This window comes from Halyomorpha halys, unplaced genomic scaffold, assembly GCF_000696795.3.
Source record: "Halyomorpha halys isolate HHAL.00 unplaced genomic scaffold, Hhal_1.1 Scaffold1128.1, whole genome shotgun sequence".
Lineage (NCBI taxonomy): Eukaryota > Metazoa > Arthropoda > Insecta > Hemiptera > Pentatomidae > Halyomorpha > Halyomorpha halys.
Window position 1 is genome coordinate 129732 of NW_027105413.1, and position 15658 is coordinate 145389.

Here is a 15658-nt window from a genome sequence, read left to right on the forward strand (position 1 = left end):
TATATATATATTATTTTGGGTGTATAGGTATGCATGTTTGATTCCCCTTACCCCCTCACATTTACATTTTTTGTAATTCTGATTTAATTTTCATATGGTCATAATGGTGGCATATAGTCCATCTTCTGAAGGTATTGTTGATTTTCTGACTTGAGAATTTTCATTAGATTGGGATTTTTTTTTTTTCATGGTTTCTGATATTAGACACTTTTTTGATCTGACATGCCATGAAGGTGTAAATTGCCAATAACCGTTAACAGTTTTTATTTTTTAACCTCTTTTCAATGGTTTGCAAGCAGAAGATTAAAAACTCCAAAATCTATGTCTTTTTTTTTCAACTCAACCGATTTCAACCTTAAAAAACATTTTCCTCTTATCTCCTTAAGTTAATTATCAAATCCTTCCAGTGTTTATATTTATCCATTTTTTATTACAAATCATTTTTTAAATAAACATAATTAAAGATAATGTAGAGGAAGATTTTTTTAAAAAAACTCATGTTTAAGCTCTTCCAAACCATTTAAATTAGGATAAAACCTATCTAACATTAAAGATCACCTAATTTTACATTAATTTACCGATTATAATGAAAAAGTTGCTGCCATATCTCAGTTATACCCCTGCTCTAAATTTGTTATTTCAGTTTCCTACGACTTATCGTTTTTGAGCTAGGCTGACCACACACACACACACAATTTTGTGAGATTAGTAATTTGGACTCAGGGGATCTCCAAATGTGTATTTCTATTAACTCAAATTCAAAATTTTTCACAATTGCAATGCTTTCCCTTACTGTTTTATTTAATGTAAGTGAAAGTAATAAAATCAGTCATACATTTATAAGATAATATTAAAAATTTTAATTTTTGTTATTTTATAATTCCCCAAGATATGGTGTATGAAATCTCTAATTGACCATTTAAAATTAAATGAGTTCTGAGCATCATTGTGGAGTGACCAATGACTTCAGTCTCATAAATTAAAATAAAACCAGTAGTAATAGAGAAAAGATTTATTCAATTTTTAGATTCCACATGCCCCATGAAACATAAAACCTGAAATTTGAAGAGGGAATAAGTTTTCAATTTCTCAGGTTTATTGTTGAAAATAATAGCAAAAACAACTTAACATAGACCCAAGTTTTATTTATGGTCTCTTCATTTCTTATTGAATGTAATACTTTCATCCTATTTATATTATTCTGTGGAGTAAAGCTCATGTATAAAGTTGCCTGCTTCTCTACTTGAATAAAAAAATGTAATGTATTTAATTTTTATTTAATTCAGGGATCTTTATCATCGGATGGAAATTACTTTCTGTGATAAGACAGTTCCTAATGACCCTGGTTTTACTATGGAGTTATCTGCACGTATGACGTACATACAGTTTGCCTCAGCTGTTGCCCAGAGGGTACAAACAGATCCTTTTAGGCTCCAGTTCTTTAGGCCTCATGCGTGAGTAAATTTATTGATTAAAATGTTATAAAACTAATTCATTTTATTGTATATAACTTTTATGAATAAGCTAAGATTAAATAATTATTTCAGGTATAAGGAAGGCCCAGGTAACCCATTAAGGTGTTCTTACGAAGGCACTCTAAAGGACCTTTTACCACATACAAAGCCGAAAGCCCCGAAGAAACTGTACTATCAGCAGCTTTCGATTCCTGTTAATGAACTTGAAAACAAAAGGCCATTTAAGGTTAGTTAAAACTTGAAATCAGTTAAGGATCGCTACAGTATTTGAATGTTAGTTGTATTTTGAAAAGATAATAACAATCTGGAAGCTTGCTGGTTTGCAAAAAATCAACTTTTTAATATTCAATTACAAATTTTTCTTTAGTTTCCTAATTCTTAGTCATAAGAGAAGAGACTAAAGGTTATATACTATGTTCCGTGATGTGATAAAAGATTTATTAAATTAGCAAAATAATTTTTGTTAGATTTCTATTACTGATAGATTGGTTAATTTTATATAATGTTCAACTTTTGTTTTCAATAAGTACTCAAAATTAATTAACCTGGTCCAACTGTCAATTAGTATCTTTCCTTTTTTTAATTTTTAAACTTGTTATAACTACAATATTTACAATAAATTTGTTGCATTAGTTGAGGTTATGTCCAAAAATATAGTTTTGAGAAACAAGATTAAAAAATCTTTATATTTGAAAAATGTAGGCTTTGGTTCAGGTAGTTTTTTTTTTTTTTAGTTTATTAATTGCCTCACACTTTTATACTTGTTGTTTACTATATTGTAAGGAATTTAATAAACATACAACAGCCTGAATTTTTTAATCACATTTCCTCAAGACTATGTTTGTGTAATTAACTCCGTTTACTGAGCATACAGTATTATGAATTGTTGCTACATGTTTCTATTTGTTAAATAGTAGATTTAAAACATAAAGTATAATATTGAAATCAGTTATAACTTGGATCCAGATTGTGTATCCCAAGAAAAAATTTCCTTTAAAATTTCTGCTGAACTTTCAAATTATTTTTAATTTTGATGTGTTGAACTGTATCTATCCCTTCATTTACAGGTTGTGTGGGTTGGTCCAAAAATGAAAGAAGAAAAAGAAATAATTTTATATCCAAATAAAGGAGCAACAGTTGCAGATTTGCTTGAAGAAGCCAAGAAAACTGTAGAGATGAGTCCAGATGGTTCAGGAAAGCTTAGGTATGCATTATATTCTGTAGTTCTGCTTTTCCTCTACTTTGTTTTACTATGTTGTTCCTCAGAGTTAAAATACAAAATTACAATTGTTAAACCTTTGTTCCCTTTTTTTTTTTACCTTGTTATTGATAATGACATGATATTTTTAGGATTTTAGAAATGACTTGTAATAGGATTCATCCAGGTCCTCGCGATGATACACCGCTAGACACTCTCACCCAACCTAGTTCAAGTACACCTAAAATATATAGGTAAAGTTCGTTATTGCTGCCTTTCTTTTTATGTATGGAGTAGAGTACTTTGTCTATTTATTTTATTTACACAAAATAAAACATTTCAGGATAGAAGAAATTCCCAAGGATGAATTAAATATAGCAGAGGATGAGCTGTTAGTCCCTGTGGCACATTTTTATAAAGATATTTTTTCAACTTTTGGAATTCCATTTTTGGTTAAGATTAAAAATGTAAGTTATATATATAATGTTATTTTGATTTTATTATGTACAACATTATTATTTCAAGTATTATATATATATTTTGTTATATTATTTTCTTTTATATATTTTTTTACGATTGTTTTTATTTGTGATAAGAAAATTTATAACTTGAAAAAAAAAATACTTTAAATCACAAAAGCATAACTTAAAATGTATCTATGAAAAGTTGTTACTATTTATTATATTTAAGTTTAATAATTTATATCAATACCTATCAAACTAATAATATCCCATCTTTGTAATAAAATTTTTTCTATGAAGTTGGGAAAAGTTATGCCACTTAGCCTCTTAAATTTTACAATAATTCGAGCGTGTTAAAGAGGCCAACTGTGCACACTCGAGATAATTCGAGCGGCATTGTATTTTATGCTGCTATAATTTATCATACTCGAATATAATTGAGAATTGAAAATAACAATGTGATAATAATAAAATAAATAAGAATGATTTGTTCTCAATAATAATCCTCTCTATATAGATTTAGCCTATTATTATTAGGTATTATGACCAATATCCAAAATTAAAATTAAAATTTCAATTATTTTTTGCCAAGACAATGTTGTAATTGTGTTTTTTTTACATAAAAAAGTTGATTTTTTTTTCATTTTTTAAACTGCCTTAAGGGGTTTAGGCAAGGTCAAGCTTTTTTATGATACATTTAATTTTGATTTCAGCTTTTATGTGGTAAAACAGAAGATGTTTAATAAATAAAACTTGAATTTTGATTGGAGAACAAATTTAAATGTTTGACAGCCTTTGCTGGAAGTAGAGTTGTGGATAGTTCTAGGGTCCAATTACCAATCTCCCCAATTATTATTCAACACAGTACTATTACTAGTTGTTACTATTGTTATCTGTTAAGATACTAGTTGTTAGTGAAATTTTATTAAACAGCAATACTTCATGCAATAAATCTTTTGAAATTTTATTAATTTTTTATTATATGTTGACAATTATTTTTGCAGGGTGAACCATTCTCAAGAGTTAAAGAAAGACTGTATAGGAAATTATGTATTCAAGAAAAAGAATTTGAGAAGGTAATAACTTTTAACTCTCTATTTTCTTATTAAATATGATTATTATTTTCAAATTGAATGAAGAGGTTCACATGCCACACAGATGGAAAATATGGTCTCTAAATGGCTTCAATTAGTTAGTCTTTAATTTTTGTTAAGAAGTATAATTACTAAGTTAATTACACAAAGAAAAGCAATTGAACTATCTATTTTATCCTTGAAGGAAAAAATGTCACTTGTGAAATTGAATTCTACATCAGAAATGTCAGTATTTAAAGCAGCTGACATTTTATCTTTTATTTTGAGGCCTTCAGTTTTGTAGCACTGTAAAACGGAGTCTAGAATATCAAGATTAGAATCAAGTCAGTCTCTTAATAATTTTCATTCTTATCATCTTCAGGTTGTTTGTTTGAAATAAATAAATACTTAGGGAGCTCTTACATTTTCAATATTTTTCCAAGTACAGGGTAAGATTAGAACGTATTGGGATTAGAATCTTTCTTACCTGCTGGCCCAAGCCGTATCTATTTCTTACCAAATCCTCTTAGAATAAATTTCAGTTTTGTGACATTTTATAGTATATGAATATTAGACATTTTCCTTGCCAGTTATGACATGAAGTATGATTTTTGTACATACTCTCATTGGTTTAATTGTAGTCAAAATTGGATGTAGAGGTGATTGTTTTGAATGTTTTTTTGTTTTTTTTGTTTTTTTTTTCCGAACCCTCTAAAACAGAAATAAAAGTGAATTAATAAGTGCATTACTGTGGAAAAAAAAAAAAGAAAAGTAATTCGTGTTGTGTCTTACCTTTTACTACCTTCGATATTTTAAGGTCACCTGTTATGTTTAATATCACATATAAGCTATCCATTCAAAGGAGGTATTTTAAGTCCGGAGGTGAGGGGCCTCCTCAAAGTTTGAATGTATGTCTTATACTCACTTAAAATATTATAGAAACAATCTTATCTGAACCTGTGGAGGAAGTTGATTTAAACTAATCTGCTTCAGAAAATTTATCAGACTACCTTAAGTTAACTAATATGGAATATAATATTTATGGGATAACTGAACCTATTAACTACTTTGAAATTTTTTGGCTCAGAGAAGTATGCATGTCAAGGAAAGGGATTATATTGTTAAGCTGCTTTTCAATTATTTATTTCTTGTTAAAGCCACCTCAAATTGACTATGTATTTTTGTTGGAAAGCAAAAGCTTGGGGAAAAGAACAAAAAACAACTGACTGGTTCGGATTTATTTGAATTTTAAACATTTATTTGATTAATCTAACATTTGAAAATTTAAAATTAAAATAAACAAAAGAGTCGTAATAAAATAATGAATAAAAGGCCTTAAACAAAAATAATATTGGCTAAATGAATTATGAAAGCAAAAAGAAACCAATTTACCAAAAACAATAGATATATAAAATAAATACTGTTCAACGGAAGGTTGATCCACTCCGATAGGTCAGAGGAAGATATTTTGCTTGTAGAGATGTGTAAGTTGCAGCTCTGTAGCTAAATACACCGCTGCAACTTTCAAACTGGTCCAAAGTTGGTGTACTGCCTCATCAACCGTCAAAATGTGTCTAAAGCCATCTTGGCCACACTGACATTTATTGAGGGCATGGTTTAGTTGTTTTAATGAATTATGTTAGCCGACTAACTAACAATAAATTATATTCAAGTCGAAATGCAGAAAAGGTCTGGTTTATGGACTTTAATGTTGATTAACACACTAAAAATGTCCAAACTATTACATCATGAACACAGACAGGGCTGGTTAGACCCTACGATGGCCACTAATTTGCAGGAACTGATTTGAAACAAGATGGTTGGCCTGTTGCTAGGTGATGCCTTAGCAACGGTTATCAACCCTTAGCAGCTGTCTCTATTACTTAATTATAACAACAAAAATATAAATACACATTTTTCTTTTCAAATAACTAAAGTCCAATTAAAATAATAGATGTAATTAAATTAAACACTAATACCAACTAAATACTATTTACAATAAAACACAAATTAATTATAAAATATGACGTAAACATTTGTTAATAAATATTTAAATTTAACAAATAAATATCAAAATCACTCAATTCCAGGTAGGCTTTCTGTTATGTACTGTTTATTTTTAAAACTATTTTGTATGGGTTTGTTGTTACTAATTAATGGATCATCTACATACTTGCCACTTGCGCAGTTCCCAATTATCAAAAAAGCATGATAGATAATTGAGATAACAAATAACAATCATCAGTCCAACTGATTTACAACTTAACAAACAAACATCTGTCCCCAAGTGGTTGTCTGTTATAAAGAAGCACAGTCAGACTTCACATTAAAAAAAAAAAAATTAAATACTTAAATATGTAAAAAAATGTGTTGTAGAAAGTACAGAGCGGAAAATAAAAAACATAAGTTGGTGAAAAGTCTTTATGTGGGCAATTCTCAAGGAGTATTAACGACACAAATGTTTGGATGCTGCTTCACATGCATTTGGCGCAAAGTTGCTTTTATTTGTGTGTTAAAACCTACTATAGACCTACAAATGCTTGCAGCAGCCAGTCCAAACACCCCATTCATACCCTTTTACTTGTGGGCCCCTGCCATTGTTTGGCAAGTGTGTAGACACAATTTAACAGTAGTTGCTTTTAATTGCTGTTATCGTATTTGTTTCTAACAGAAAATTAACTTTTTTTCTTTCTTAGTTCAAGTTCGCTATAGTTTCTGGTGGACGTCCGGGTTTTATTAATGAAGATACAGAATATACTGTGAACCTTCAGGAATTCAAGCAAAACCAAGGTATATTTAAGAAAAATATTCTTATTTTAGTTATTTGCATGAAATTCTTGGTTGGTTAAAACTGTTAATCTTATTAGTTTAATTAAAACTTTTATTCAAGTATTAACATAAAAATATGTTAGGTGTATTATTGTCTTTATTGTGATTTTTTTAATATATCTATGTACAGTGAGCCTAAGATTTCATAATTTTTGAGCTTATTGGATTGATTGATAGCTTCTCTAGAAATTTAAGTACTATTATAAGGTAATATGATAATTGACAAGTTGTTTTGTAGCTTAATAATTGATGTTTTTGCAGGATCTGTTAATGCAAATAGGCCTTGGCTGGGTTTAGAACACATCAATAAAGCACCTAAAAGAGGACGATTCAACTATTTAGAAAAAGCAATTAAGATCTATAACTGATACGTGCATTCTGTCTGTGTGCCTCAACTTTCATATAAACCTGTTTGTTATTGAAGTTAAAACATACACATTCACACACATATACATATATTCATATATATAAATATATGTAAAATATATTTATGTATATAGATGATAGGAATTAATTCAAGTATATAAAAGCCAAATCCAAAATGGACAATACGGTTTTTATTTATAAAACCAATGAGGGATTTCATCTTTTTTTTTTTGTTTTGTTTTTGTTAATGCTATCGAATGATGTTCTCCCATTATATGTGCTATTGGTGCCAGAAAGTGGTGGAAATATTTGACCGTGCCAAGAAATATTTGACTCGTGACCTTGGACCTTGAGACTTGTGAGAAGTGAAAAGTGTTTATTGATCCTGTGTATTTCGCATGCAGAGGCCAGTGAACAAAATACCATTGTTCATGTTGGACTTCCGAATATATTTCGGCATATATATTATGTAGAGTATATTTGCTATTTTTATCTGAAGCAGTAAAGCTTGTTTTTATTTTAGAAAAGTAAGGTGATCCAACTTTTTATCTCTATACAAGAGAAATACCTTCAATGAAATGTTGTGTTATTATATAGTGTATTTATTATTTATATATATATAGAGATTATGATAATTAATAATAGTTACTCTTGACTTGACTGTCTTATTTTTATTTTTTAAATGTATTTTAATTTATGTCACTTCAGAATAATCGATTAAAGAAGTATAAATAATTTTTGAATCAAAATTATTTCTAGTTTATTTAAGACAACATCAATAATTGAAACTATAAGATTTGAAGTTTCCATTTCAAGCATTCAACTGAATCATTTCATGAAACTAAGGCACTTCGTTCTCCTTTTTCTGTTGACAACCTGTCTTTGACTTCTTTTTTTAAAAAATATATATATATTTCTCCTTTAATGCAGAATTGTAACATTGCTTTTTAAATATTTTTTCCCATTTAGTTCAAATCAAATCAGAAGTCTTGACACATGTCTTGAATAAATTCTCACTTTAAAAGAAGTTTTGTTAATTTTGTGTTTCTTTACACTAACCTAAATTAATTGCTTTTATTAATTTAACATAAAAGTGCCATATGAAATTGGCCGGTAGTTCTGTCAGCACTATATTATACGATCAAGAAAAAAAAATAATAATGGAAAAAAAAATGGTTGTGCATATTATTATTTCTAACAAAGGTTTTCAAAAATAAAATTTTGTTAAATAATCATCCTGAAGTGTTTTCTGTTGCCTTTTATGTCTGTTTTAATTGTTATTCTGTGACTATATTTTTTTAATTGCTATTATTAATTCTTAAAAATTTTGAAAGCCCTTTCAATATTTGTAAATATTGTTATTTTGTATAATTGTATATAATATATATAGATAAATCTCTATGAATTTTATTTTGTTATTCGGAGGTTTACAACATGGACATTGTTTGAAATTTTTCATGAGATTGTTCATAACTTCCTGTATAGGTCATTTTAAATATTATAATCATAATAATTATTATGCAAGAAAAATGAGTTTTAAATCTTCTCACAAAGGAATGAATTTTGCATAATAATTCCGTCATATTTATTAGACCTATTTTCTTAGACTCTTTAACTTTTCTCATTTTCACTAATTTTGTAAATTTTGTAATTGGTTTGACATTATAAGGGAAATCTACTAAGTAATTAATTTGTTTTGTACAGCTCACAGAACACGCATTGTTAAATTAATTTTAAAGAAATTGTAAATAAAGAAGTAGGAAAGCAGTATCTAATTTTTTCCAGGGGTTACTGTCTAGTAATTTATTTTTATATATCTAATGCATATTGATTTGATTAAAAATAATAAAATATTAGCTAAGCTATTCTGTATTGTTTCACCTTTCAGAATAGTGTTAATATGTTTTCCTTATTATAAATTTTGTTCAACACTCTCTAATGAGCTAATTTTGAAGTCATTATTTTAAAATTATTATCTCTTTAAATTTATGTCAAATAACTTACTTCTGTTGAAATGAATTCTAAAATTTAACACTACTCAATAGTTTGAAGTAGTAATTCAGTGAGCAGAGTAACTGTTGTTATTGTATCTTCTGTAAATATTTAACTCAACTGATGTCTAAATTAATGGAATTTGTTGGGCTTTGAAAATGTTATTTTAATTCCTGTATTTCTTTGCATATTTGTTACTAACTAAAATATAATACTAAAGTGCATATATGCATCAACATGCAGGTGTGTGCCTATTTGTATTGAAGATAAAAAAATTAATAAAAAAAAGGAAAAAAAAAAAGAAATAGCTGCAAATAAATTTAATTAGTAGTCATTATATTAATCCCTTGATAAAATTCTATTTCAATTTTATTGTTATGACAAAATATTTAATTTATTTTAAAAATTGAAACTAATTTTAAATACCTTATGCTTACTACTTTTCTTATTCAATTATCTGGTCTAACTCAAATTTCCAAGTCATTAAAATGGAATAGTAATTTTTGAGGAAATATTAGTCAATTTAGAATGCTAATAATTATTTGATGGTTTAGTTAATGTTTGTGTTATCTTCAAGTGAATCTGTTTGCTCTTATTGAAAGTTCATGTTATTTGTTTTCTATATTAAATTTTTGAATTAATTTATTATTATTATTATTCTAAACATATTTACTATTGCAGGAATACATCATTCATTTCCAGCCCTTTTTAAAGTTAAAAGAATTTAAAGGTGGAAATAAAGAGGAAGAAAGGTTCATTCACTAATGCCTAAATAAAAAAAATTAAGATCAAACTGTAATTCAGTTTTGGTCTAAATATTCGAATATTCATAATACACACCCTTTTACCTCGAGTCACTGGTCACTTCGCTAGCTCTGTGAATTTATGTATGAGTGTTCCCACATCCCCCATGTCTAGTTTATAAAAGTAATGTCAGATGCTTAAATTCAGTTGTAAATCCGGAAGTGTATGACTGTCGTACTAGATAATTTCAATCGGGAGAGACCAAGATTTATACCTAAACTCATTTGGATTGTTTAAAGATGTGTGATATATTACAATCCCTTATATTGGTTTCTATTGGTGTTCTCTTTTACATTGTTGATTCTGTTAATTTCTTAATTGCTTAGTTTAAACAATAATTCAAGAACTGGCTATGTTCTGAAGAAGTAAAGTTGCAGTACCTTGTGGTATTGTAACGCCAATGTTTTTATGTTTCTGTACCCACATTTGGTACAGTGTTGCACACAACATCCTTAGTGAATATAGTTGTGTTTCTCAAAGTTTAAAGCCTGCAGAGATAATTCAACAAAATTGAAGGTACCCCCATTATTACACTCATGGAACCTACTTCAAGAATCACTGGAATAGAGAAGGAACACAACTCTTTCAAACTCTGTAAAGCTAATAAGATATGCTTTTAAAGGCTCTATTGATATATCCCTTAAAATGAATCAGAATTAAATTAGAACAGGATTCCAGAGTGACCATATTGCAGTAAAAGAACTTGCTGCGTGCATTCAGATTGGGCATCAAAATTTATTAAGTATTAAAAAGTAATGATTCATTTGCTAAGTTTTTATACTATATGCAATCTCCTGAACAAAAAAAAAAAAAACACCATTTCAATAATCTCAAAAACCATCCATCATTAATCTCTCACAATTTTTATTGGGTATTTGATAGCCTATATTTCAGAGCCCAACCATTGTCTTGAAATATAGAAATAAGAAGCAGAGTGAACCAATCACTTCAGATTTAGTTTTGAGAGAGCTGTAGGCTTTAATATAGTTTTTATATAAGCTGTTTCGATGAGTTTTAGAAAGGAATAATTACATTCCAGCTAAGTTGTGACCCAGTGAATCAAGCCACTAGATCTACTTTTGCCATACCAATATGAGATTAATGATATTGGTCTAATATGGAAGGTTAGGTCTGGCAGTATATATTTAAGGAGCAATTATTGTTTTCCTTTCTGTTGCTTTAGTTTTAGCTGGTTAATACACCCAGAATACACTTAAGTAAAGAAACCTAATTTTATAGGGGAGCCCACATCATCCTAAGTCAGGAGTTTCAGCCTAGTGGTTCTGAAACTTCTACTAGATGGGAATCTCTGATATAATATGATAAACTAACTATGCTTTCTGAACAGTTTTGAAATTAATATAATTTTGTATACAGCCAACAGATAGCTTTACGAACAATGCTCCATAACTCAGTTTTCACAAAAATGTGAGAAAGTCTTCAGGCATTGCAATACCATAAAATTATCAGAGTACCCGAAGAAGTTTATTTCTAAATAAAGTCAGTAGCGTAATGTATCAATAGTATCCATCCAACTGATTAACAGAAGTATTGAAACGCTCCTAAAAAAGTCCACTCAAGTTGCCTCTGCACGTTTGCCAATGGCAAATTCGTGCATGCGCAAGCGTGTGGATAAGTTATTTGAATTGGAGGGTAAAAGTTGCATTAGTGGCCGACACGTGTAATCTTGGTTTTGGGGCACAGATCAAAGGACGCTTGTGTTATATCCCCATATGTTAGCATAGTTTTAGTACTGCTAACAGATAGATTGTGCTCTCTGTGTTTTAATTATACAAAGAATTGACCCAACCTTCGGATTCAATAATTGACTTTAGTTTAAGATTGTATATATCAAAGAACGAAGGTTGATCTTGTAGGTTATGTAGTATTATTTCTATGAATTTTTATCATGTAAGACCTATATTATTGATATTTATGTTGCCTTTAATTTAGCCTATCTATATATATTTTTTTTATTATGAAAATGGAATGTTATCTTTTGACAAAAGTCTAAAGGACATACTATTGTGGTGTGGATACCGATGTTTGCTTCCTTTGTTTACCAAGTATTTGTGCAGGTCTAAGATTTGCGGCATGATCCAAACGTGTAAATCCAGCATAAGAAGTCCACTTATGTTTTCGTTTTATCTCTTTAAGAAAAAAATAACGAACAAGCGGTTATAAAAATATCGCGTTAATTAGCGAAATTGGTCCATGGGATTTGATAAAATTGATACTGGGTGATTTTATTATTAATTAACAACTTTAGACCAAATAGGAGACACCGTTATCGAATGAGTGGTCGGGTACAACTGCGGGCACATTTGTAGCTGAACGAGTTAAGCGACTGCTGCGGTGCCGGTTCGAATCTTGTCTGGGGGTTCAACTTTTAATTCTGTGGTGGTCCTACAAAATAAAAGCGACCCCCCCCCTCACCATGGTTGAATAGGTTGGTAAGATAACCCCCTCGTATGTCAGAAATGACCAGCATGAAGGTCATAAAAAAAAATTTAAATACAACTGGATTTACTTGGGCAGAGTGTGGTATAACCCTACTCTCCGTATAAACAAAAAGTGGGGAGTTATCTACGTTGCGGCAGCCCCGGTTTACGTTGACGTAAATAGGTATTTTCTGGATTAATGTAGTATTCAATAAAACCATCACCAGGTGGATTTCTTCAGGCTACGGTTAAAGAAAATAAATAGTGTAACAAAAAATAGGTTTATGTATGCGTATACTAAGGCAGTGGTGGAATTTGATAAAACTCATATTAAATCACCTTACTGCTAAATCAGTGAAAATTTCATTAAAATCGAATAGGCGTTAGGTATCATTACCGTCACATTTATTTGACAGTAGACCAAGAACAAAATTAGTTCCTTGATATCTTAAACGTCAAAAATGTATATCCGTAAATAACGCAATGGTAATGCTTTGGCAAGATCTGTTTTCACCTCTACAAAAAAAAAAAAGCTTCCCTGTCTACAGTAATGAGGAAGCAAACAATTATATAACGATTTATTAGCAATTTTGGTCTAATTTTCCTCGAAAATAAGAACTTTTAACACTGTGTCCAATTATTCAATAGGATTGTATAGCAGTAGTTCCCAAACGATTTTGCCACGGTACCCTTGAGGGTCTAAAAAAAAATTCGTGGCCCCATGTTGGGCTACAAAAATATTTCACGGCACCCTTGTTAAAACAAAAAAAAAAGATTAAAATGTTGGCTCTATTATCATTAGAGCGACTGAATATCCAAGAAAAAATAGTACAAAGTAAATGCTGGAATGCACTGTATATATCCTATTTCAATAATTTTTTTTCTTTGAACTATTTTGAGGAAGTGGTTAATTAATACTTAGGGCACTCCGAGGTACCGCGTTCACACACTTTGGGAACCCTTGTTCTAGAGAGGACGTATTCGTGGATCCATGATATGATGATGGTTTTTATCCATGAGTACCAGGTATGCAGACATGTTTTGTACACAGAACAATACTATAAAATTGAGAGTGAATTTGAGTCAACGTTTTGTTCAATTTAATTATTTTAAGAATTCGTGCCTCTACAGCCTCCCCCCCCCATCAAAAAAAGTAAATATAAATTATTCATAAGCTCTTCAATTTTAATTAACAATTTGAAGTTTACAATTAGCCTTAATATTTAGTCATCGTTTCTATTGTGGATACTCATACATCCCTAAGTTCTAGATACAATTTTGTATGAATGCTTTTGTTTAATTGATAAAATTCATTACTAAATGCGATAGAATTTAAATGTTTTGAGGAATTTTCTGTATTCAACATCGATTTTTCTTCCTTATTAAATCTAAATGTTATTTCTGCGGACTGTGCACCGATTTCCAACACTTTCAAACTTTTGCAGTAACGACAAATTTAGTAGATGAAACAATTGCCGGGGTAATGCAGAAAGAAAAGACATAAATAATCGTTGAAACTATTTTGTTTATTATTATGTTTTTCTTGACTTCTAGAGCTCATTGGCAATAACACTTTTCTAATTTTCGAACCAGTACCACGAAAAACGTTTTATTGAAATCAGTTAAGGATTGCCTTTTTTTGTGTTATGGTCTCGTCTTGTGAGATTATGCATCATGCATTCGGAAACATAGGGTCTTTGTTTTTTTTTTAAAATTAGATGTAACTATTTTTTATTTTTCTCCTTCAGTTATTAATAGAATTCTGTACTTATACATTGTTTATTATTTCTAACCTTTAGAACTCGTTTTTTTTTTAATAAACAAAATTAAAGTTGAAAAATATAAATTTTATTAATTTGATGTTTAAAAGAATTACTTGCTTAATTAATTGTTTTTATTGAGATCCAGAAAGTTTTATATTTTATAAAAGAACTCCAAGCTCTCAATTTCTAGAGAGATAGATAGTAAGTAATTGCCTAACTTTTTTTAAGTTTATATTTTTATTGTCAAGATGTAAAGAATAAACGAGAGGAAATAAAAAGGCATGTGAAAAGAAACGAGGAACATTTTATACACGACTCATTATATACTGATTAACTTCCTACAACTAGTTTATTAAATGGTAATTGTATTTATGAGTTGACAAAAAATTAAACAATACTAAAAATTCAGAATCAACTCATCAAAAGGAATTTCATTTAGTTTGAATCAATCGAAATGATTTTTTTCTCTAAATTATGAACTCAAACTTAAGGCTTATTTTCACGTCACAGATATCTGTCGTGCTAGTTTGTCATGTACGCGCAGATAGTTATTATTTACTACTAAGCAAATCTGGATAGTAGGACAGCAAATGCCAGTTTACACGATTTTAATGACTGCGAGTCCTGACATTATAACTGTCCCTGTGATACCTGAGCTTGGGGAACAATATCGGGTGGACGTTAGATCAAGGAATGAAAGACTTGAGTTGAATGAGCACAATTTTACCGTTCCTAAATAATGAAAAAAGGATCAGGAAACGAAATAATGAATCAGATTTTGGAAACAATGAACTTGAGAACGCTTAGAAATCGTCCTTTATACATTTTAACAATGGCAGAATATATTTTAAAATGGAATGATATACTAATTCATTTATTGTTTTAAAATTGACTCCAATACTTTTTTTCGAGGAGGACTGCTGATTCTACAGATGAGTATATAGATGCTAAATCTTCTATAAGTTTAATCTATACTACGTGGATCAAAACGTTACGTTATCTGTGTTTCGGAAATACGTAACCATCGTGAAGTTAATAGTCGTTCTCGTTACTTGTACGATTCCTTGTTTCTTTTTGTCACACGATAATTTGAAAAAAGGTCACTCTCGCACCTATGTATATCAATTAAGTCGAGTGATTTCCTTAACTGAGTTTATCTTTCAAATCTCTGATCACTCTCTTAGTATAAAAACCAATACCTTCTGAATAAGGTCGTAAGTCCATCTTGACAGTGGTCTCGTCAGCTTAAGCTCTCT

The 15658-nt window shown here is 29.5% G+C and overlaps 1 protein-coding gene across 4 annotated transcripts in view; it reads left to right on the plus strand.

The window, feature by feature from the left end:
* Positions 1-7545, plus strand: part of LOC106688434 (Ubiquitin-specific protease 7) — a 41533-nt gene extending 33988 nt beyond the window's left edge. For 3 of the 4 annotated variants that reach the window (XM_014432885.2, XM_014432882.3, XM_067051137.1), the window contains exons 19-26: positions 1287-1454; positions 1548-1701; positions 2543-2679; positions 2826-2927; positions 3017-3140; positions 4139-4210; positions 6904-6997; positions 7298-7545. In XM_014432885.2, coding sequence (XP_014288371.1) covers positions 1287-1454; positions 1548-1701; positions 2543-2679; positions 2826-2927; positions 3017-3140; positions 4139-4210; positions 6904-6997; positions 7298-7404 — 958 coding nt within the window. In that variant the 3' untranslated portion in view covers positions 7405-7545. The remainder of the gene's footprint in view (positions 1-1286; positions 1455-1547; positions 1702-2542; positions 2680-2825; positions 2928-3016; positions 3141-4138; positions 4211-6903; positions 6998-7297) is intronic. The other variant, XM_014432883.3, reaches the window with a different exon arrangement.
* The last annotated feature ends 8113 nt before the right edge of the window (positions 7546-15658 follow it).